The sequence below is a fragment of the Schistocerca serialis genome, unplaced genomic scaffold (genome assembly GCF_023864345.2).
Source record: "Schistocerca serialis cubense isolate TAMUIC-IGC-003099 unplaced genomic scaffold, iqSchSeri2.2 HiC_scaffold_1260, whole genome shotgun sequence".
Classification (NCBI taxonomy): domain Eukaryota; kingdom Metazoa; phylum Arthropoda; class Insecta; order Orthoptera; family Acrididae; genus Schistocerca; species Schistocerca serialis.
In genome coordinates, this window is record NW_026047470.1 from 1,199,199 (window position 1) to 1,223,114 (window position 23,916).

The 23,916-nt window shown below is 41.8% G+C and overlaps 1 protein-coding gene across 23 annotated transcripts in view; it reads left to right on the top strand.

Annotated features, from left to right (window-relative positions):
- The window catches only part of LOC126438125 (putative mediator of RNA polymerase II transcription subunit 26), an 89,873-nt gene that overhangs the window by 51,718 nt on the left and 14,239 nt on the right, over positions 1-23,916 (top strand). The window contains exons 4-7 of one of the 23 annotated variants that reach the window (XM_050090492.1): positions 17,439-18,537; positions 18,667-19,311; positions 19,570-20,283; positions 20,413-21,293. In XM_050090492.1, the coding sequence (XP_049946449.1) occupies positions 17,439-18,537; positions 18,667-19,311; positions 19,570-20,283; positions 20,413-21,276 (3,322 nt within the window). In that variant the 3' untranslated portion in view covers positions 21,277-21,293. Of the gene's footprint in view, positions 1-17,438; positions 18,538-18,666; positions 19,441-19,569; positions 21,294-23,916 lie in introns of all 23 variants that reach the window. The other 22 variants (XM_050090496.1, XM_050090499.1, XM_050090500.1 and 19 more) reach the window with 22 other exon arrangements.

Here is a 23,916-nt window from a genome sequence, read left to right on the forward strand (position 1 = left end):
TGTACTGTGTTATGTCTGTGCATGTGCGTTTTCTGTGTATGCTGAACTTGTGTTTTTCTTGGTGGTTGGTGATTTTAAGATCCAGCAAATTATGCTTTTGTGGTCCTGGTGTTCTATTGTGAATTTTATGTTTTGTGGAAAGAACTGAATACTGCTAGTAGTTCTTCGACCTCATCTTTTGTTCCATCAAATAGCAGCAAGGTGTCGTCAACATATCTCCAGTAATATATTATTTTGCTTTTGAGTCTGTTGTCTTCATTAAAGAACTTACTTTCCAGATGACTGAGAAATATGTCTGCCAAAAGACTTGATATGCTACTGCCCATGGCAAGACTCTCATTCTGTTGGTAAACTTTCCCATTAAATGTAAAGTAACTGAGAGACACTATTAGCTGTAACATGTCCTTGACTTCTGATATTTCAGCAATTGACAGTTTTTTATGTTTTATTAAGTTTTCAAAGATTATGTTTATTGTTTCTTGAGTTGGTCCATTTGTAAATAGGTTAGTTACATCAAAAGAGTCAAACCTGGCACCTGCAGGATTATTTACATCCTTTACTTTAGTTGCTAATTCATTTGTGTTCTTAACCAAGTATGATTTATCAAACATAAAGGACTGTTTCAGAATTTCATTCAGTATTTTGAGACCTTGGAGGCAGGTGTATTTTTAGAATTAACAATGGTCCTCAATGGAACATGGAGTTTATGGGTCTTAGGTTGAGCTGTTAGTCTTGGGGCTGTGGGGTTCATTAACTAATACACTACACCCATTAGAACTAAAAGCTGCTGAAGAATGTGTTGAAAGTATTGTAAGCAGAATGCAAACTGAAATCACATACAGATACCAAAATAAACTAGAAGCCTTGCAACTAAAATTGCATCGGCAACAGAACTACCAACCATCAAACAAACACAGTTTTATGAAAGAGTCATTAACCAAACTGGCATCGCCTTCAGTGAAAAAGAACATCTACTCAGGAAAGGGCTAAAAAACAATGTAAAACCCAGATTAAGTGACAATAACCTCCAAAACCTCATCATACACACTAAAAATGCAGCTGATTTAGCTGACCTAAATAACACTGGACTGTCTTAGCAAACAATATAAATTATCCAGAAAAGTGTAAATGAGTATAATGAAACCGCCAAAGCAGTTTATAAAGCGACAAAGATGGTAAATAGCATAAACATAAAACTCAATAATAACAATGCCATGATTCTGAAAGCTGACAAAAGCAGTTCTATAGTAACTCTGAACAAAGATGAATACATCACTAAAATAACATAACAGAGCTCAAACAAGATCCAACGATAAAATTCCAAAACGAAATCAGAAAAATGGTCAATAAATGGAATTTCCTCTTCACAGAAAAACATGTTCCATTGAGATACACTGTTAAGTCTAAAAATACACCTGCCTCCAAAGAGCCCCAATTGCTGAATGAAATTCTGAAACACTACTATACTTTTGACAAATCATACTTGGTTAAGAATACAAATGAATTACCAACTAAAATAAAGGATATAAATGTTCCTGCAGGTGCCAGGTTTGACTCTTTTGATGTAACTAACCTATTTACAAATGGACCAACTCAAGAAACAATAAACATAATCTTTGAAAACTTAATAAAACATAAAAAACTGTCAATTGCTGAAATATCAGAAGTCAAGGACATGTTACAGCTAATAGTGTCTCTCAGTTACTTTACATTTAATGGGAAAGTTTACCAACAGAATGAGAGTCTTGCCATGGGCAGTAGCATATCAAGTCTTTTGGCAGACATATTTCTCAGTCATCTGGAAAGTAAGTTCTTTAATGAAGACAACAGACTCAAAAGCAAAATAATATATTACTGGAGATATGTTGACGACACCTTGCTGCTATTTGATGGAACAAAAGATGAGGTCGAAGAACTACTAGCAGTATTCAGTTCTTTCCACAAAACATAAAATTCACAATAGAACACCAGGACCACAAAAGCATAATTTGCTGGATCTTAAAATCACCAACCACCAAGAAAAACACAAGTTCAGCATACACAGAAAACGCACATGCACAGACATAACACAGTACAACTCATCATGCCATCCCACCACTCAGAAACATGCTTCATTTAGGTCCATGCCACACAGAGTACACTCGCTTGATCTAGAAGGGAACACCATCAAGACTGAGATAGACACAATAAAGAGCATTGTCATGAGTAGTGGCTATACAGAAAAAACAATTGACAATTTAAGCAGACAAATACACAAAAGTAAGACAACGAATGGCCACACTGTGAAAGAAGGGAAAATATTCACTAACATCCCATATCTGGGCCTCATTATACAAAAAATCACTAACCTTTTCAGAAAAACAAATGTAACAGTTGCGTTTTCAATTAATAAAAATTTGGGAAACTTGCTCATCCATAACATAAAACCAAATACGCAAACATACGACAGCAGCGGAGTGTACATGCCCCAACTGTCCTGCCTACTATGAAGGAAAAACAGGCAGAAACTTCAAAATCAGATTTCAAGAACACACAAATGCTTCCAGGTTCAACCATTTCGAAAAATCAGTCATTGCACAGCAAATTTTGGAAACGAAACATGTCATCAACAGTCTTGAAAACAGTTTAGTGTTACTACTTAACTACGACCCAAAATCTGTTAGAACAACTGGAGAGATACCTCCACAAAATCAAAAAATCCAAATCTATGTTAAATGAACAAACAGATTTCGCAAGCTACAGTTATTTCATTAATTTTAAAGACCTATTCTAAAGTTATTTCCTGCATGTGTCAATTGTTTACTAGTTATATCTTTAGCACTACGAATAAATTCAATAAATTCATCTTTGACAACAACATGTACAAAAATATCTGTGAAGTGTTTAGAAACATGTGTGTGCAAATGTGCCTCTCGACTGAAGTGACATGTACGAAAACGACGGAGAAAAGCATGTTTGATGGTGCTAAAACGTTAAAAACGCTTTTTATTGAATTATGTGGTAAGTTTACACTGTTCATCTTTTCCACTATTTTGCACATACCTTCAAAGTTCGACTTACGAAATTAATAACCTTACGTTAAACCTTTTCGTGACGGGAATATGCATTTCACCTCATTCAAGAAAAGAAATGAAACAAGTATTAAGACAAATTACACCTGACGATGGACCCACAGGGTCTGAAATGCACCGTGTATTTACTAAAACACGAAAAGTTATTACTGAAGGCGTTTTTTAATTCAGTTTCTTAGTGTTACCGGCTCGCGACCCGGCTATTTGCCACAAAAAACTACCATTGGCAACGCACACAGTTGGCGTCAGCTGCTGTTCCTCGCTGCACACAGTAGAGTGTTGGAGTCACATTCTGAACTTACCAAATCTAATAGTATTTGCTCAATAAATATCTTTTAAACCACTTTGGAACAAAACTTTTGACCTGTGTACTTATTCCCGTAGGTACTAAGGAATGAAGAGATACGCCTGAAATCCTCTGACGGTACAGATACTGTGATAGGGAATGACTGAGTAGGCAGTTCAGTCAGTGAGGAATGGACATTTCTAAAAAGGGCAGTCACAAAAGATGGAAAGAAAAAAATTAGGTACAAAGAAGGTAGCTAAGGAAAAACCATGGGCAACACAATAAATATTTCAATCGGCCGATGAAAGGAGGTACAAAAATGTTCCCGGAAATCAGGAATACAGAAAAACAAGTCGCTTATGAATGACATAAATACGAAATGCAATGAAGTTAAGGGGCAGTAGCTGCTTGAAAAAAGTGAAGAAATCAAAAAAGAAATAATTGTTGGAAGGACTGACTCAGCATACAAAAAAGTCAACAAAACTTTCGATGAAATTAATAGCAAGAGTGCAGTCGGAATTCCATTCTTAAATGCAGACGAGAGAGGTGATGAGTGGAAACAGTACACTGAAGGCCTCTAACAGGGGGAAGACTTGTCTGAGGACGTGATAGAAGAGAAATAGGAGTCGATGTAGGAGAGACAGAATATCCAGTATTAGAATCAGAATTTAGAAGCACTTTGGAAGATCGAATAAGGCAAAAGGGATAGCTAACATTCTATCAGAATTTCTAAAATCATTGTGGAAGTGGCAACAAAACGAGTATTCAGGTTGGTGTGCAGAATTTATGAGTCTGACAACATCGGCCTTTCGGAAAAATATCAGCCACACAATTCCGAAGACTGCAAGAGCTGACAAGTGCGAGAATTATTGCACAATCAGCTTAACAGCTCATGCATCCAAGTGTCTGACAATAACAATATACAGAAGCATGGAAAAGAAATTTGAGTATGTGTTAGATGACGATCAGTTTGGCTTTAGAAAAGGTAAAGGCACGAGAGAGGCAATTCTGACGATGCGCTTGATAATGGAACCAAGACCGAAGAAAAATCAAAACACGATCATAGAATCTGTCGACCTGGAAAAAGCGTTCGACAATGTAAAATGGTGCGAGATGTTCGAAATTCTGAGAAAAATAGGGGTAAGCTATAGAAAGAGATGGGTAATATACAATATGTACAAGAGCCAAGAGGGAATAATAAGAATGGACGACGAAGAACGAAGTGTTCGGATTTGGAAGGGTGTAAGACAGGGATGTAACCTTTCGCCCCTACTGTTCAATCTGTACATCGAAAAATCAATGATAGAAATAAAAGAAAGGTTCAGGAGTGGAACTGAAATTCAAGGTGAAAGTATATCAATGATACGATTCGCTGGTGACATTGCTATCCTGATTGAAAGTGAAGAAGAATTACGTGATCTGCTTAATGGAATGAACGATCTAATGAGTATAGAATATGGATTGAGAGTAAATGGAAGCAAGACGAAAGTAACGAGAAGTAGCAGAAATGAGAACAGCGGGAAACTTAACATCACGAATGGTGATCAAGATGTAGATGAAGGAATTCTACCACCTAGGCAGCAAAACAACCCATAACGGACGGAGCAAGGAGAACATAATAGCAGACTAGTACTGGAAAACACGTCGTTCCAAGCCGAGAGAAGTCTGCCTATTTCTAAGAGAGGCCTAAATTTGAAGACGAAATTTTTGAGAATGTACGTTTGTAGCAACGTGTTGTATGGTACTGAGGCATCGACTGTAGGAAAACCAGAACAGGATTGAAGAATTTGAGATGAGGTGCTACAGAAGAGTGTTGAAAATTATGTGGATTGTCAAGGTAATGAGTGAGAGGTTTTCCAGAGAATCAGAAAGACCACTGACAAGAAGAAGGCACAGGATGGTGTGAACATATTTTTAGAGATTTAAAACTTGGATAAAAGCTGTAGAGGAAAACAGAAATTGGAGTACATCCACCGAGTAACTGAGGACGTACGTTGAGAATGCTACTCCAAGATGAAGACGTTGGCACAGGAGAGGAATTCGGTGCGGCCCATATCAAGCCAGTCACAAGACTGATGACAATATAAATAAATAAATAAAATAAAAAATAATACAAAAATCTAATCTGAGGTGAAGGGTTTAGCACAGGATAGGAATTCGTCGTGGACCACTTCTATCTGGTCCTGCTGTTTATCATGGATTTAATTTTGTTTTTGCGTTTACGATCGTAGATGTTCATGGAGGACAAGAAAAATGCTATGTTTATTACGGCACAGGAGAATATTCCTCCTCGAGATGGTGTGGCTTATATAACTTCGATGTTGAATTAATCCGTTTGGAGTTCCTCTTGTGCTGCTAGTGTACCTGTTGACAAAACTTTATGTCTTCTTTCGATATGTGTTTGTAAACTGAGTCTCCATAATAAGTTTACTATGTGGATTGAAGGTCATGGTGATGTTGTTAAATTTTTCGCAATGGTTGACTGTACTGCATACACTAATTTTTATATGTTGTAAATTTAAGACAAATGAAACTACACATTGATCTTACCAAAAACCGAAATGCGATTTCTTCTTTTCTTTTGTGTCCCCTCTGGCTACGCAACACAGTATCCTGTCACTAGGTGTGTTCTTAATGGCGAAGATCTGTTAGAATTGGTAACAGTTCACTCAAATAAAGACAGAAGAAATAAATCCTAACGGAATATATATTTCATTTAAAGCAATCACAAGCGAATGAACTTCTATCCAAAGCACAATGATAATAGGAGAGTGCATCGTGGCAGACACATAAACGCACTAGTGTTCGTATACTGCACCGCCTACTATAGCGATAGTCTTTACGAGTGGTTCCATAATCATCGTAGCGGTATTTAGACTCGGAGAGAACTAGTTTCAAACTAAACTTCCGACAATCCCTCTGAAATCGAACTATAAATACAAAGGTTTCGTCACCAGCTGTGAAGGAGCAAATGAATTTCATATTCCACAAATGAACCTGAATTTACGTTAAACTGAATAAGCCCTGTGTTTAGTGTAGAGGACTTTCACTTAGAAAGGATATGGATCAATGCTTTCACATTGTACGTAGCACTGTAACTACCGCCTTAAAGTTGCGCAACACGTGAAATTCTAATTATTGAAAATTAAGTATTCTAAATCACAAATCACTCGACAGCTAAATTGCGGAGTAGCAATGCGACTGTCATACGCAGATGAAACAGATTAGCTCTGAAAGATCAATTGCACTGTCACTGAATACTGGACTCATGAGACATAGGCTTTGTCGTAACAATTTCAACTATAAACAAACACAAATATTTACAAAATATTATGGTAAGGATACTGGATGTATATCGACTTTAGGTGATTAACTTTACAAATAATTTGAATAACGCGCATGTATTCAGAAAAAGATTTTACTATACCACATGAATCGAAATCACTGACAGCGCTTCTTAACAATTCTGAGTTACCTAAAACTGTGCAAAAGTTCATTTCTTTGGTGATGGTGATGCTGTATTGCTGTCAGTGTAATTTGGTGACTGATGGTTTCTTCTTCACGTCTCAGTAGTGGTGGAAGACAATGCCACGAGCCATTTTGCCTGAAGCCACCATTACGTTTCTGCTGCGTGCAACATTTCCATCTAGATAAAGTCCGAAAACTTTGCACCCTGAGCTTCCAATATTTTTATGCAAATGCTGTAGCCGCAGCAAATATTGGCGGCCAAGACACTCGATGAGCACATGCAAACTTTTACCTCAGAATGTGCACAAGGGCACGTGCTTTCGTTTGCAATCTTTACAAGACTCCCTGCCGGTCCCTATTAAGTATTTTTCGCTTGCTCGCCCTGTGACACTCGAGACTCATCCAGATGACGGGCAGCTACACTGAATGGATGCAGGCGATCACACACGATGCTTACCTACGTGTTACACCTCAGAGTCGTATCTAGATGTATCAGGGGTCCCATATCACTCCAACTGCACACGCACCACACTATTACAGAGCCTCCTTCAGCTTGAACGGTACCTAGCGGACATGCAGGCTTCATGGATTCATAATGTTGTCCCCATACCTGTACATGTCCATCTGCTAGATACAATTTGAAACGAGACTCGTCCGAGCAGGGGATATGTTTCCAGTCATCAAAGGTGCTGTGTCGGTGCTGACGGGCCCAGGCGAGGCGTAAAGCTAAAGGGAACACTAGTACGACGCTTTCGGCTCCGAAAGCGCATATCGATGTTTTGTTGAATGGTTCGCACGCTGACAGTTGTTGATGGACCAGCACTGAAATCTGCAGCAATTTGCGGAAGGGTTGCACTCCTGTCACGTTGAACGATTCTCTTCAATCGTCGTTGGTCCCATTCTTGCAGGATCTTTTTCCGGCCGCAGCGATGTCGGAGATTTGATGTTTTACCGGATTCCTGATATTCGCGGTACACTCGTGAAATTCTCGTTCGGGATAATCCCCATTTCGTCACTACCTCGGAGATGCTGCGTCCCATCGCTCGTGCGCCGACTATAACACCAAGTTCAAACTCACTTAAATCTTGATAACCTGCCAATGTAGCAGCAGTAACCGATCTAACTGCGCCAAACACCTGTTGTCTTATATAGGCGTTGCCGACCGCACGGCCGTATTCTGCCTTTTTACATATCTCTGTATTTGAATACGCAGTCATATATGAGTTTCTGTTGCACTTCAGGGTAAAAACCACAGTGGATACCTCCCTCTGTATACAATTTGTTCTTTGTTACTGCATTAGTTCAAATGTACGAATGCATGCTGAATTCATCGGTGTCTACACTTACACACTACTTAAACTAACTTATGCTAAAGACAACACACACCCGAGGGAGGACTCGAACCTCTGGCTGGATGGGCGGCGGAATCCGTGTCATAGTGCCTCTAACCGCGCGGCCACTCCGCGTGACTATTGCATTAGTCGGAGATAGTCAAGTCACTTTATACTAAACAAAAATTCATTTGAATTAAAACTGATATCATATGGTTTATTCGTCCACTTTCAGTCAGAATCAATGAGTATTTAGGTGATGACTAGTTGATACGTCTGTATTGATCTTCCAAGATTTCACGTGTTTTATAATTGCTCGTTACAGTTTCAGCACTTACATTGCAAGCTGTACGAAGGTATGAGGCGTATGTACTATTTGATCGAAAGTATGGGGACACCTATTAGTGGATAGTAATATGGCGTGTGTGCACCTTCCACCCTTATAATAGGATGAATTCTGCTGGGGACATTTCAGTAAGATGTCTGCTGAGGAATGGCAATCCATTCTGACTCACGAGCTAAAACCAGAGGTTGTAGTGATTTTGCATCTACATCTACATCTACACCTACATACATACTCCGCAGTCCACCATACGGTGTGTGGTGGAGGGTACCTCGTACCACAACTATCATCTTCTCTCCTTGTTCCAGTCCCAAAGAGAACGAGGAAAAATGACTGCCTATATGCCTCTGTACGAGCCCCAATCTCCCTTATCTTATCTTTGTGGTCTTTCCGTGAAATATAAGTTGGCGGCAGTAAAATTGTACTGCAGTCAGCCTCAAATGCTGGTCCTCTAAATTTCCTCAGTAGCGATTCACGAAAAGAACGCCTCCTTTCCTCCACAGACTCCCACCCGAGTTCCTGAAGCATTTCCGTAGCACTCGCGTGATGATCAAACCTACCAGTAACAAATCTAGCAGCTTACCTCTGAATTGCTTCTATGTCCTCCCTCAATCCGACCTGATAGGGATCCCAAACGCTCGAGCAGCACTCAAGAATAGGTTGTATTACTGTTTTATAGGCGGTCTCCTTTACAGATGAACCACATCTTTCCAAAATTCTACCAATGAACCGAAGACGACTATCCGCCTTCCCCACAACTGCCATTACACGCTTGTCCCACTTCATATCGCTCTGCAATGTTACGCCCAAATATTTAATCGACGTGACTTTGTCAAGAGCTACACTACTAATGGAGAATTCAAACATTACGGGATTGTTTTTCCTATTCATCTGCATTAATTTACATTTATCTATATTTAGAGTTAGCTGTCATTCTTTACACCAATCGCTAATCCTGTCCAAGTCATCTTGTATCCTCCTACAGTCACTCAAAGACGACAGCTTCCCGTACACCACAGCATCATCAGCAAACAGCCGCACATTGCTATCCACCCTATCCAAAATATCATTTATGTAAACAGAAAACAACAGCGGACCTACCACACTTCCCTGGGGCACTGCAGATGATACCCTCACCTCCGATGAACATTCACCATCGAGGACAACGTACTGGGTTCTATTACTTAAGAAGGGCTACGGCTTGCAGCGAAGTCGACGTTCTGTTTCGTTCCGAAGGTGTCCAATAGGATTCAGATCGAGACTCTGGACGGGTCAGTCATTCTCATGAATGTTATTTTCTCCAAATCGTTGTCTTACAAATACTGCTATATGCCAGAGTGTAGTGTCAGGCTGATACAAAAGCTCATCCGTCTCTGAACTGTTTCTCTACTGTACACACTACACAATGCTGTGAAATATGTAATGTCCTTCAGCAGTTATTGTTTTCTTAAGTGAAATAAGGGGACCATATCCCCCACACCGTAACCTCATCTTTTCTCTGCGTCGCAGTTGGCTCTAAATAAGGCGGCGGGAGACGTTCTCCAGAAATTGTCATATCCAGAGTTTTCCAGCGGATTGCCACAGCGAGTAGCGTGATTCATCATTTCAAGTCACTCATTTTGAGGTATCTACAGTCCAGAAGCGTCGCTCAATAATGACTGCAGAAGTAAGTGACTTTTACGGAGCTCCTCAACCATTGCACGCCATTTCCTTTTAACTTGCCACGGACAGTAGTCATGTTACATGGACTGCTCGCGGCCGTTCGAAACTTGAGAGTGATTCCTTCCACCGATTTCATGCGATTTTTTACAACCAGTCTCTGCAGCGCTCGCTGTCTATCAGTACTTGACGTACGCCTAGTTTCGTTGTGGCTGTTCATACTTTCCACTTTACAATCATTCCGTGAACAGTCGACTGCGTCATCTTAAGAAGGCTTTAAATTTTCCTGATGGCTTTGTTACTTAGATGACATCCAGTGTCTAATCCAAGTACGAAGTCATTGAGTTCTTCAAGTTCACAACCTCTGTTAATACTGCTCATACGCTACTGGCCATTAAAATTGCTACACCAAGAAGAAATGCAGATGATAAACGAGTATTCAGTGGAAAAATATATTCAGTTTGGGTGCATAGATTCTGAGAAATCAGTACCCAGAACAACCACCTCTGGCCGTAATAACGGCCTTGATACGCCTGGGCATTGAGTCAAACAGAGCTTGGATGGCGTGTACAGGTACAGCTGCCCATGCAGCTTCAACACGATACCACAGTTCTACAAGAATAGTGACTGGCGTATTGTGACGAGCCAGTTGCTCGGCCGCCATTGACCAGGCGTTTTCAATTGGTGAGAGATCTGGAGAATGTGCTGGCCAGGGCAGCAGTCGAACATTTTCTGTATCCAGAAAGGCCCGTACAGGACCTGCAACATGCGGTCGTGCATTATCCTGCTGAAATCTAGGGTTTCGCAGGGATCGAATGGGGGTAGAGCCACGGGTCGTAACACATCTGAAATGTAACGTTCACTGTTCAAAGTGCCGTCAATGCGAACAAAAGGTGGCCAAGACGTATAACCAATGGCACACCGTACCATCACGCCGGGTGATACGCCAGTATGGCGATGACGAATACACGCTTCCAATGTGCGTTCACCGCAGTGTCGCCAAACACGGATGCGACCTCCATGATGCTGTAAACAGAACCTGGATTCATCCGAAAAAATTACGTTTTGCCATTGGTGCACTCAGGTTCGTCGTTGAGTACACCATCGCAGGCGCTCCTGTCTGTGCTGCAGCGTCAAGGGTAACCGCAGCCATTGTCTCCGAGCCGATAGTCCATGCTGCTGCAAACGTCGTCGAACTGTTCTTGCAGATGGTTGTTGTCTTGCAAACGTCCCCAACTGTTGACTCAGGGATCGAGACGTGGCTGCACGATCCGTTAGAGCCATGCAGATAAGATGCCTGTCATCTCGACTGCTAGTGATACGAGGCCATTCGGATCCAGCACGGCGTTCCGTATTACCATCCTGAACCAACCGATTCCATATTCTGCTAACAGTCGACCAACGCGAGCAGCAGTGTCGCGATACGATAAATCGCAATCGCGATAGGCTACAATCCGACTTTTATCAAAGTCGGAAACGTGATGGTAGGCATTTTTCCTCCTTACACGAGGCATCACAACAACGTTTCACCAGGCAACACCGGTCAACTGCTGTTTGTGTATGAGAAATTGGTAGGAAACTTTCCTCATGTCAGCACGTTGTAGGTGTCGCCACCGGCGCCAACCTTTGGTGAATGCTCTGAAAAGCTAATCATTTGCATATCACAGCATCTTCTTGCTGTCGGTTAAATTTCGCGTCTGTAGCACGTCATCTTCGTGGTGTAGCAGTTTTAGTGGTCAGTAGTGTATAATGACAACAAAATACTCCACGCCTCCTTTCTTACTTGCGGGTTCATCCATCGTGACGTCTAGTGGTCAATTCCGCAATCTGTAGGGTGTTCGGATACTTTAATCAGACTGTATATTTGGCAACTACGCCTTTCGGTAGCGATCTATGCTACGCAGAGCCGAGCTACGAGGACCGTAACAGGTCAGTGCAGTTGATGCAGAAGTGTGTGAATATGCTCGGTGGAGTGAAATAGTAATAGCTGGAAGAAAAATGATGTTGTCTCCCGAAACAAGATAGCGTTAATTTCAAGGATTGTTATTCAAGCACAGGTGTCTGACAAGTCTACTTCCATTACCATATTTCTCACTCATTTAGCGAAAGGTTCAAGATATCGAAAGGTTTTCGGTAAACGGTATTATAAAAGGGAAACGTAATCTTTTTGCATGTTTAAACATTTTAAATATAGTATCAACCGAAATTTTGAACCAAATGCGCTTTATTTAGTGAAGCAATATACTTTTTTTACCTACGATCAAAAGATCTTGGCTGGCCGCTAGTGGCCGAGCGGTTCTAGGCGCTCCAGTCTGGAACAGTGCGACCGCTACGGTCGCAGGTTCGAATCCTGCCTCGAGGATGGATGTGTGTGATGTCTTGAGGTCAGTTAGGTTTAAGTAGTTCTAAGTTCTACGGGACTGATGACCTCAAAAGTTAAGTCCCATAGTGCTCAGAGCCATTTGAACCATTTTTTGAACCAAAATATCTTGAAAAGTTCAATGATATAACGTTTGATAATTATGGTACTCAAACCTTTTGCAATAAACTCCGAGTAAAAGCAGCACCAAATGGGTTTCTCATGTCAGGCTCCTTAGCGAAAGATCTGGCAGAGAACCAGAGAAAATTCTGGTCCTATGTAAAATCGCTAAGCGAGCAAAGGCTTCCATCCCGTCCCTTGTCGATCAGTCTAATGTGGCGGCTGAAGATAACATAACGAAAACCGAAGTTTTAAATTTCACACTGAAGAAATCGTTCACACAGGGGAATCGTACAAACATACAGTCATTTGACCATCGAACAGACTCCCATATGGACGACATACCTGGACATACCTGACGTAGAGAAACTACTGAAAGTTTTGAAAGCAAATAAATCACCAGGCGGGTTCATCCATCGTGACGTCTAGTGGTCAATTCCGCAATCCGTGGGGTGTTCGGATACTTTAATCAGACTGTATATTTGGCAACTACGCCAATCCCAATTCGATTTTGCAAAGAGTACCGCACGGCATTGGCTTCTCATCTGGCTTGCATCTGCCGTGATCTCTCGCCCAGCACAGAGTCCCAAGAAACTGGAAAAAAGCGCACGTGACTCCAGTATATAAGAAAGGTAAAGGAACGGACCGCAAAATTACAGACCAATATCCAGAATTTCTGTTTGCTGCAGAATCCTTGAACATATTCTCAGTTCGAATATAACAAACTTTCTTGAAGCTAAGCAGCTTATGTCCATGAATCAGCACGGTTTTAGAAAGCATCGCTGTTGGGAAACTCAGCTTGCCCTTTTCTCACCTGATATACTGACAACAATGGACGAAGAGCAACAGGCAGATTCCATATTTCCAGATTTCCGGAAAGCAATTGTCACGGTGCCCGATTGCAGACTGTTAACTAAGGTACGAGCATATGGAACAAGCTCACAGGTATGAGAGTGGCTCGAAGACTTCTTACATAACAGAACCCAGTACGTTGTCCTCGACGGCGAGTGTGCGGCTGGTCCTGGCGGAGGTTCGAGTCATCCCTCGGCCATGGTTATGTGTGTGTTTGTCCTTAGGATAATGTAAGTTAAGCAGTGTGTAAGCTTAGGGACTGATAAGCTTTCACACACATTTGAACAATTTTTTTTTCGACGGCGAGTGTTCATCAGTACAAGTATATCGTCGAGAATAAACCAGGGAAATGTGAAAGGACTGCTCTTATTCTCTATGTACGTAAATGATTTGGCGGACAGTGTGGTTAGCAATCTGCTGTTGTTTTCTGATGATGCCGTGATGTAAGGTACAGTATCGGAGTTGAGTGACTGTAGGGAGTTACAAGACGACAAAATTTCCAGTTTGTTTGATGAATGGCAGCCAGCCCTTAATGTACAAAAACGTTGGTTAAAGCGGACGATTAAGAAAAACAAACCAGTAATGTTCGGATACAGTATTACTAGTGTCCTGCGTAATACAGTCACGTCGTTTAAATATCTGGGCGCAACGTTGCAAAGCGAGCATATGAGAACTGTAGCATGGAAGGGGCATGGTCGACTTGGGTTTATTGGGAGAATTTTAGGAAAGAATGGTTCGCCTTTAAAGGAGAACGCGTATAGGACGCTGGTGCGACCTATTCTCGAGTACTGCTCGAGTGTTTGGGATCCATACTAGGTCGGACTGAAAGAAGACATCGAAGTAATTCAGAGGCGGGCTGCTAGATTTGTTACCGGTAGGCACGAACAATACGCAAGTGTCACGTAGAGGCTTCGGGAAATCAAATTTGAATTCCTGGAGGGAAGGCGACGTTCTTTTCGAGAAAACCTTTCGAGAAAATTTATAGAACCGGCATTTGAAGCTGACTGCCGAACGATTGTATTGCCGCTAACATACACTGCGAGTAAGGACCACAAAGATAAGATACGAGAAATTAGGGCTCATACGGAGGCATACTGGCAGTAACTTTCCCCTTGCTCTATTTGCGAGTGGAACAGGAAAGGAAATTAGTGGTACAGGGTACCCTTCGCCACGCACCGTACGGTGGCTTGCGAAGTATCTATGTAGATGTAGATATATGCAGCAACAGGGTAGTCGTACGGTACTATGGTGTTTCCCTCTGGGCTCTACTTTATTCCTCGTAGATACAGCGTCAGCTACGAGTCCAACGAGTGTTGTATCTACAAGCGTATGAGAGAAATATTATTTCAGGTATTTGTACTTACACATGTGTAAGCGGACAGCTTCTGAGGAGACAAATAAACAGAAGGAAGACCTTATACAACGACGGAGTCTGTCGTTGTATAAGTTGTACACTTCTCGGATACTTCTATAAAAAGTTAATATGCCATCATCAACAATTTCTATATTACCCAGTATTCTCTATTTCAAGAACATTTGATTGTCTTTAAGAAACATATATCATTACACTTGAAAAAAGGAAATAGCATACCTCCGTTGCTCGGCTAGTGGACGAGTTAAGGAGATAAAACATGCGACAAAATTACGTGACTGTCTCTGCAGTACCATTCGCTGAAAACTAATTCTGATACGTCGAACCGTTCACAAAATAAAAGAGGTGTTACGTCTTATGTGATTTTTTGTGCATATTTAAATGTATACGAGTTCGGAAAGTAAGGTCCGATTGCTTGCGAAATAGAAGAATAAAGTGAAAAAAAAGATTTATTTCCAGGAGTTTGCTACACCTCCCATCTATTTCTTTATAAAGTCACCGCTCTGACTGAAACGTTTGTCATAGCATTGTAGCAGCTTTCCAATACCCTCGTCATACAAGACAGCCACCTGTTCTTTCATTCAATTCTCTGCGCTGATCCGCAGTTCGTTGTCGTTGTAGCCAGAGTTTCATGTGAGCAGAGATGAGCATCAGAGGGAGCCAAGTCTGTCTTATACGTAGATCGAACAAACACTTTCATCGAATACGTTGCAGGGGCGTCATCATTGCCCCTGCAGTGTACCGTCACGAATTATCATGAAGAAGGAAGTACACTGCTGGCCATTAAAATTGCTACACCACGAAGAAGACGTTCTACAGACGCGAAATTTAACCGACAGGAAGACGATGCTGTGATATGCAAATGATTGGCTTTTCAGAGCATTCACACAAGGTTGGCGCCGGTGACGACACCTACAACGTGCTGACATGAGGAAAGTTTCCAACCGATTTCTCATACACAAGTAGCAGTTGACCGGCGTTGCCTGGTGAAACGTTGTTGTGATGCCTCGTATAAGGAGGAGAAATGCCTACCATCACGTTTCCGACTTTGATAAAGGTCGGATTGTAGCCTATCGCGATTGCGGTTTATCGTATCGCGACATTGCTGCTCGCGTTGGTCGAGATCCAATGACTGTTAGCAGAATACGGAATCGGTGGGTTCAGGAGGGTAATACGGAACGCCGTGCTCGATACCAACGGCCTCGTATCACTAGCAGTCGAGATGACAGGCATCTTATCCACATGGCTGTAACGGATTGTGCAGCCACGTCTCGATCCCTGAGTCAACAGTTGTGGACGTTTGCAAGATAACAACCATCTGCACGAACAGTTCGACGACGTTTGCAGCAGCATGGACTATCAGCTTGGAGACCATGGCTGCGGTTACCCTTCACGCTGCATCACAGACAGGAACGCCTGCAATGGTGTACTCAACGACAAACCTGGGTGTACGAATGGCAAAACGTCATTTTTTCGGATGAATCCAGGTTCTGTTTACAGCATCATGATGGTCGCATCCGTGTTTGGCGACATCGCGGTGAAAGCACATTGGAAGCGCGTATCACCCAGCGTGATGGTATGGGGTGCCATTGGTTACACGTCTCGGTCACCACTTGTTCGCATTGGCGGTACTTTGAACAGTGGACGTTACATTTCAGATGTGTTACGACCCGTGGCTCTACCCTTCATTCGATCCCTGCGAAACCCTAGATTTCAGCAGGATAATGCACGACGGCATGTTGCATGTCCTGTACGGGCCTTTCTGGATACAGAAAATGTTCGAATGCTGCCCAGGCCAGCACATTCTCCAGATCTCTCACCAATTGAAAACGTCTGGTCAATGGTGGCCGAGCAACTGGCTCGTCACAATACGCCAGTCACTACTCTTCATGAACTGTGATATCGTGTTGAAGCTGCATGAGCAGCTGTACCTGTACACGCCATCCAAGCTCTGTTTGTCTCAATGCGCAGGCGTATCAAGGCCGTTATTACGGCCAGATGTGGTTATTCTGGCTACTGATTTCTCAGGATCTATGCACCCAAACTTCGTGAAAATGTAATTGCATGTCATTTCTAGTATAATATATTTGTCCAATGAACACCTGTTTATCATCTGCATTTCTTCTTGGTGTAGCAATTTTGATGGCCAGTAGTGTATGTAGATTGAACAGACACGTTCATCGAATACGTTGCAGCGGCGTCCTCTTTGCCCCTGCAGTGCACGGTCACGAATTATCATGAAGAAGGAAATGCATGACACTTACGTTATGTGGGATTGCATGAAACCAGGCGAAACTTCTCAGTGGGCACCCCTAATTCTCCTAAACATCTTTACTTTCTCACCTTGTGCTCACAACTGCATAGAGCTACGTGGCACGATTGACAGGCACACCAGAGACACGGCCCAACACATCTGCGCAAAACTTCGTCCATATTCGCTGTCGTTTCCATTTCGCGACTGAGCGGACCTTACTTTCCGAATAACGCTCGTATATACTGTAGACTTTGCTTGCTAACCTTTGTTTAACCTACGAAATGAACATTAGTTAAAAATTTATCGCTTCTCATTGTCCACAGGAAAGACTACATGCAGAACGTGGACCAGGTGCAACACCAGTACCAACAAGTCGGCAGCCTGGTACCAGGGCACAAATTCGCGGGTGATAAGTTCTCTGAAATAGGAGATCTTTTGCGGCCGTACCAACACCATCAACGTTCAAATGCGTACAGCTTGCCAGCATGGTATAGAGATGTCCTGAAAGACAGGCAAGAGATGTGGCAGCAGATGCAGCATAACCAGATGCCCGCGTTTGACCAGTCTGGGCAGCTGTACCAGCAGGACTACGATTACGACCTGGACGACAGCCAGCAGCAGCAGCACCACGACCCCAGTGCAGACTTCGATCAGGCGGTACAGCAGATTCATCAATACGGAGATCCTCAGTCTGGTAAACTGGTAAACGATCAACAAGAATCTGAAGAAGGTCTTCAGGTGTATCAGCAAAGTGAGACATCAGATGCAGATCAAATTGCACAGCAATCACTACAAAATCAATATTCTGGACAGGTTAATTGGCATCCACAGCAAGACCAGATTTCAGATACAGGAGACGTCGTGCAACAACATCAACAGAAAGATACACCAAACAAAAACCAAGACCTTCAACAGACACAGCAAGAATTAGATTCTGATAACGAACTAATCAGTCAACATTCACAGCAAGATCAATCTTCCGATTCTGGAGACAATCTGCAACAGTATCAAGAGACCGATGCATCAAACAGAGACCTACAACAGACGCAGCAAGAACAAAATTCTGATAATGAACAAATCAGTCAGGATTCACAGCAGGATCAATCTTCCGAATCTGGAGACAATCTGCAACAGTATCAACAGACCGATGCATCAAACGGAGACCTACAACAGATACAGCAAGAATTAGATTCTGATTCTGAACAACTCAGTCAGCTTACACAGCAAGATCAATCTTCCGATTCTGGAGACGATTTGCAACAGTATCAACAGACCGATACATCAAATGGAGACCTACAGCAGACGCAGCAAGAACAAAATTCTGGTAATGAACAAATCAGTCAGCATTCACAGCAGGATCAATCTTCCAATTCTGGAGACAATCTGCAACAGTATCAACAGACCGATGCATCAAACGGAGACCTACAACAGATACAGCAAGAATTAGATTCTGATTCTGAACAACCCAGTCAGCATACACAGCAGGATCAGTCTTCCGATTCTGGAGACAATCTGCAACAGTATCAACAGACCGATGCATCAAACGGAGACCTACAACAGATACAGCAAGAATTAGATTCTGATTCTGAACAACTCAGTCAGCATACACAACAAGATCAATCTTCCGATTCTGGAGACGATTTGCAACAGTATCAACAGAACGATACATCAAATGGAGACCTACAGCAGACGCAGCAAGAACAAAATTCTGATAATGAACAAATCAGTCAGGATTCACAGCAGGATCAATCTTCCAATTCTGGAGACAATCTGCAACAGTATCAACAGACCGATGCATCAAACGGAGACCTACAACAGATACAGCAAGAATTAGATTCTGATTCTGAACAACTCAGTCAGCATACACAGCAAGATCGATCTTCCGATTCTGGAGACGATTTGCAACAGTATCAACAGAACGATACATCAAATGGAGACCTACAGCAGACGCAGCAAGAACAAAATTCTGATAATGAACAAATCAGTCAGGATTCACAGCAGGATCAATCTTCCGAATCTGGAGACAATCTGCAACAGTATCAACAGAACGATGCATCAAACGGAGACCTACAACAGATACAGCAAGAATTAGATTCTGATTCTGAACAACTCAGTCAGCATACACAGCAAGATCAATCTTCCGATTCTGGAGACGATTTGCAACAGTATCAACAGAACGATACATCAAATGGAGACCTACAGCAGACACAGCAAGAACAAAATTCTGATAATGAACAAATCAGTCAGGATTCACAGCAGGATCAATCTTCCGAATCTGGAGACAATCTGCAACAGTATCAACAGAACGATGCATCAAACGGAGACCTACAACAGATACAGCAAGAATTAGATTCTGATTCTGAACAACTCAGTCAGCATACACAGCAAGAGCAATCTTCCGATTCTGGAGACGATTTGCAACAGTATCAACAGAACGATACATCAAATGGAGACCTACAGCAGACGCAGCAAGAACAAAATTCTGATAATGAACAAATCAGTCAGGACTCACAGCAGGATCAATCTTCCGAATCTGGAGACAATCTGCAACAGTATCAACAGAACGATGCATCAAACGGAGACCTACAACAGATACAGCAAGAATTAGATTCTGATTCTGAACAACTCAGTCAGCATACACAGCAAGATCAATCTTCCGATTCTGGAGACGATTTGCAACAGTATCAACAGAACGATACATCAAATGGAGACCTACAGCAGACGCAGCAAGAACAAAATTCTGATAATGAACAAATCAGTCAGGATTCACAGCAGGATCAATCTTCCGAATCTGGAGACAATCTGCAACAGTATCAACAGAACGAAGCATCAAACGGAGACCTACAACAGATACAGCAAGAATTAGATTCTGATTCTGAACAACTCAGTCAGCATACACAGCAAGATCGATCTTCCGATTCTGGAGACGATTTGCAACAGTATCAACAGAACGATACATCAAATGGAGACCTACAGCAGACGCAGCAAGAACAAAATTCTGATAATGAACAAATCAGTCAGCATTCACAGCAGGATCAATCTTCCGAATCTGGAGACGATTTGCAACAGTATCAACAGAACGATGCATCAAACGGAGACCTACAACAGATACAGCAAGAATTAGATTCTGATTCTGAACAACTCAGTCAGCATACACAGCAGGATCAGTCTTCCGATTCTGGAGACAATCTGCAACAGTATCAACAGACGGATGCATCAAATGGGGACCTACAACAGATACAGCAAGAATTAGATTCTGATAGTGAACAAATCAGTCAGCATTCACAGCAGGATCAATCTTCCGATTCTGGAGACAATCTGCAACAGTATAAAGAGACCGATACATCAGTAGGAGACCAAGTCCTACAACAGACACAGCAGGAATTAGATTCTGATTCGCAACTAAGTCAGCATATACAACAAGATCAATTTTCAGACTCTGGGGAAAATCTACAGCAATATCAACAAAGTGGTACACTCAACGAAGAACAAGATTTACAACAAACACAGAAAAAATCTGATTCTGATTTTGAGCTTAGCCAGCATACGCAACAAGAGCAGTCTTCAGATTCCGGAGAAAATCTGCAACAATATCAACAGGGCGAAGATCAAATTCTGCAACAGACGCAGCAAGAGTCAGATTCTGATTCTGAACTTATCCAGAACACACACCAAGAGCAGTCTTTAGATTCTGGAGATGATCTGCAACAATATCAACTCGGCGAAACCCAAAACAACGATCAAATTCAACAGCAGAACCAGCAACATGTTGACTCAGATTTTGAACACATCAGTTTGTATCCCCAGAAACAAGATCAATCTTATTCTAGCGATGACCAGCAGCAGCACCAGCAGAGCAATATCTTCGACTCAGGCGAGTTAGAACAGCAAGCACACCAAGACGATACCGAAGGCAATATTCACGATCGGTATCAGCAGCATCAAGAACCTGGATCAGAACAGATTGTACAGCAATATGAGAAGGAACAGTTTCCCATCAGTAATCAGGACTCGCAGCAATATCAGCAAAGCCACTTTGGGAACGATGCGGACGTTTACCAGCAGTCCCATGAGCCAGACGAATTCCTTGAAGGCTATCAGTACGATCAAAATAATCGCTTGCATAAAATAGACCAACAGCAGCATGAGGCTATATTCTAATAGCACGCATCAATAACGTAAGATTTTATATTTCTTTCCAAGACACCAGACACCTGGACTCAGTTGTACCTTAATATGTAAGTTATTTATAATGAAATCACCTCAATAAGTTTCTAACCGTCAACAGGCATCTTCATTAGTTTTCATTTTTCCTCTTCAATACGAATTGAGCTGGTGCTGTGTTAAATTAACTGATTACGTACATGGGACAAGCAAAGTTAAAATCCCAGTCTGGCCACATCCGTTTAATTTTTTCCATGATTGCAGAAATCACTTGCGACCAGTAGGGGGGAGAGTTCTATCATATTAAACGATGGTTCCTGTCGAGCTGAGCTACTGCTCTGTCTGCTGTGATAAATTATACTGGAGCATTCTTTCCTTCCTTTATTTCTTGCCTTCGTTCCTTCCTTTCCTCATGTCTTAAATCCTGACTTCCTGCTTACACTCCTCCCTTCTTTCACTTCCTTTTCCTTTCCCAATATTCTACTATCCTTCCTTTAATTTTTCCCATTTTTTCCTGTGATGTAAGATAGTCGGTACTCGTGCCACACTCAGTAGAACTAATACGCTTCTGATACGGATTAAATTTTTTGTAGGTGTTTGAAATGAAGCTCTTGTGCTCAGATTAATTTGGTACATGTCTTATAAACTTGTAGAACTACTTGTAGTTCGGTCATATTAAAGAAAATGCGGTCAGATGATTTTTCATTTAGGCAATATTGCAGTTTACACTTAAAATATTCTATCTTTGATGCAAAGAAGACGAGATTATTATGTGAATTTGTCTCCACTTCCCGCTTGTGGAACATATTTCTGTACTTTAACCAAGTTAACTAGTTCAGAAATATACACATGTGAATTAAATTCTCTTGTATTATTGTGTGTGGTAAGTAACGACATTTTTAGCATGTACTGCCAAGCTATTATGCATAACTGCCTTAGCTTAGTTAAACCTGTACCTTTAATTAAATGTGTACAAATATATGATTGTTCTGCTACAAGCAGTAGTTATACAGCGCATGCTGGGTGCTTGCAATGTTTCATAACTGCGGTGTATATACATACATACCGCGTGAAAAGTGAGTGATGTGTTGTTACCAGCTGTACATCACAATGGAAGCTGACAGATGGATATCAACAAGAAAGCGAGCCAGAAGCCAGAATCCAGAATCACGCTTTGAAATAGTCAACTGATACACGGATATTAACAAAAAAGCCACGCATACTGTCGCAATGCAGCATCCAGAATTATACCTCGATATAGTCGTGTATCATGTCGTGCACCATCTGAAGACGAGCCGGAAAAGATTCGAAAACCAGTTTATAGAATAAATAAGTATTTCAGTTGTCTGTGTTTATACTGAAGTATAGAGCCTGCACTATGCTTGGCCATCCTCTGTTAGAGTAGTGATGTGCGGTATGGGATCCTTACCAGATAGGGTTGACGGAGGACATCGAAAAAGTTAAAAAAAAAAAGGCAGCTAGTTTTATATTTACGCCAAATAGGGGAGAGATTGTCACACATATGACAAACGAGTTGGATAGCAATCATTAAAACAAAGACGTTTTACGTTGTGGCGACACGTTTTCACGAAAGTTCTATCAGCACCATTCACCTCTGAATGTGAAAATATTCATTGCTGCCAACCTACTTAGGAAGAAATGATCATTGTAATGACATAAGAGAAATAAAAACTCGTACAGAAAGATTTAAGTTTTCATTTTTCCCACGCTCTGTTACAGAGTGGGACAGGGAAATGTTTTTATTAAAAATGAAATTCCTCCAGCTGTACTTAAAGATTTTATATTTACTTCGCTACTAGTTTCGACGTTGCGTTAACGCCATCTTCAGGCCCGTACGCTTTGATGAAATCAGTTGCGTGTGGCTCAGTCTAGAAGCCCACAGTGAGGCCAACACGTGCTCCCCATGGATGGAGGGATGGCGGGATGGAGTTACTGCCCGCCATCCAAGTGGAGCACGTGTCGGTCCCACCGCGGACTTCTAGACTGAGCCACACACTACTGATTTCATCAAAGTGTACATGCCTTAAGATGACGTTGACACAACGTCGAAACTAGTAGCGAAGTAAATATAAAATCTTAAGTACAGATGGAGGAATTTCATTTGTAATAAAAATTATACCAGCTGTGACCCACCTTCATCCAATTTAAATATGGATGTACGAAGGGTAGAGAAATAGTCTGAAGGTGCCTCTGACAGGGACTTAAGTGTGAACTGCAAAGAAGTCGTGTAGTTGCAGATGTACAGTGTAAATGCATGGAGAGATGAGCCTCATCAAGTTCTTCGACGTGTCGATGACCTCTGTAGGCTATTTCAACAAGATGCAGTTATCATTATAGGAGATGACTAATGCTATCAACTTTATAGGAGACGACTGTTGCATATTGTTTTAGTGACTGAATGCGTCATTTGTGTAAGAAGTACGGAGGTGTCGTGGGTATCAGCATGTTTCGCTCTTTACTCTCTTTATGAAGGGCTACTCTCTATCTTATATAGCAGCCACGATACAAGAAGACAAGTAAAATGCCACAAAACGTAGCTTAGCGCCTGCTTGAACGACCAGGACGTGGAACTTCCATACGAACAGACGAGTGAAATACTACAAAAACTAGCATGGC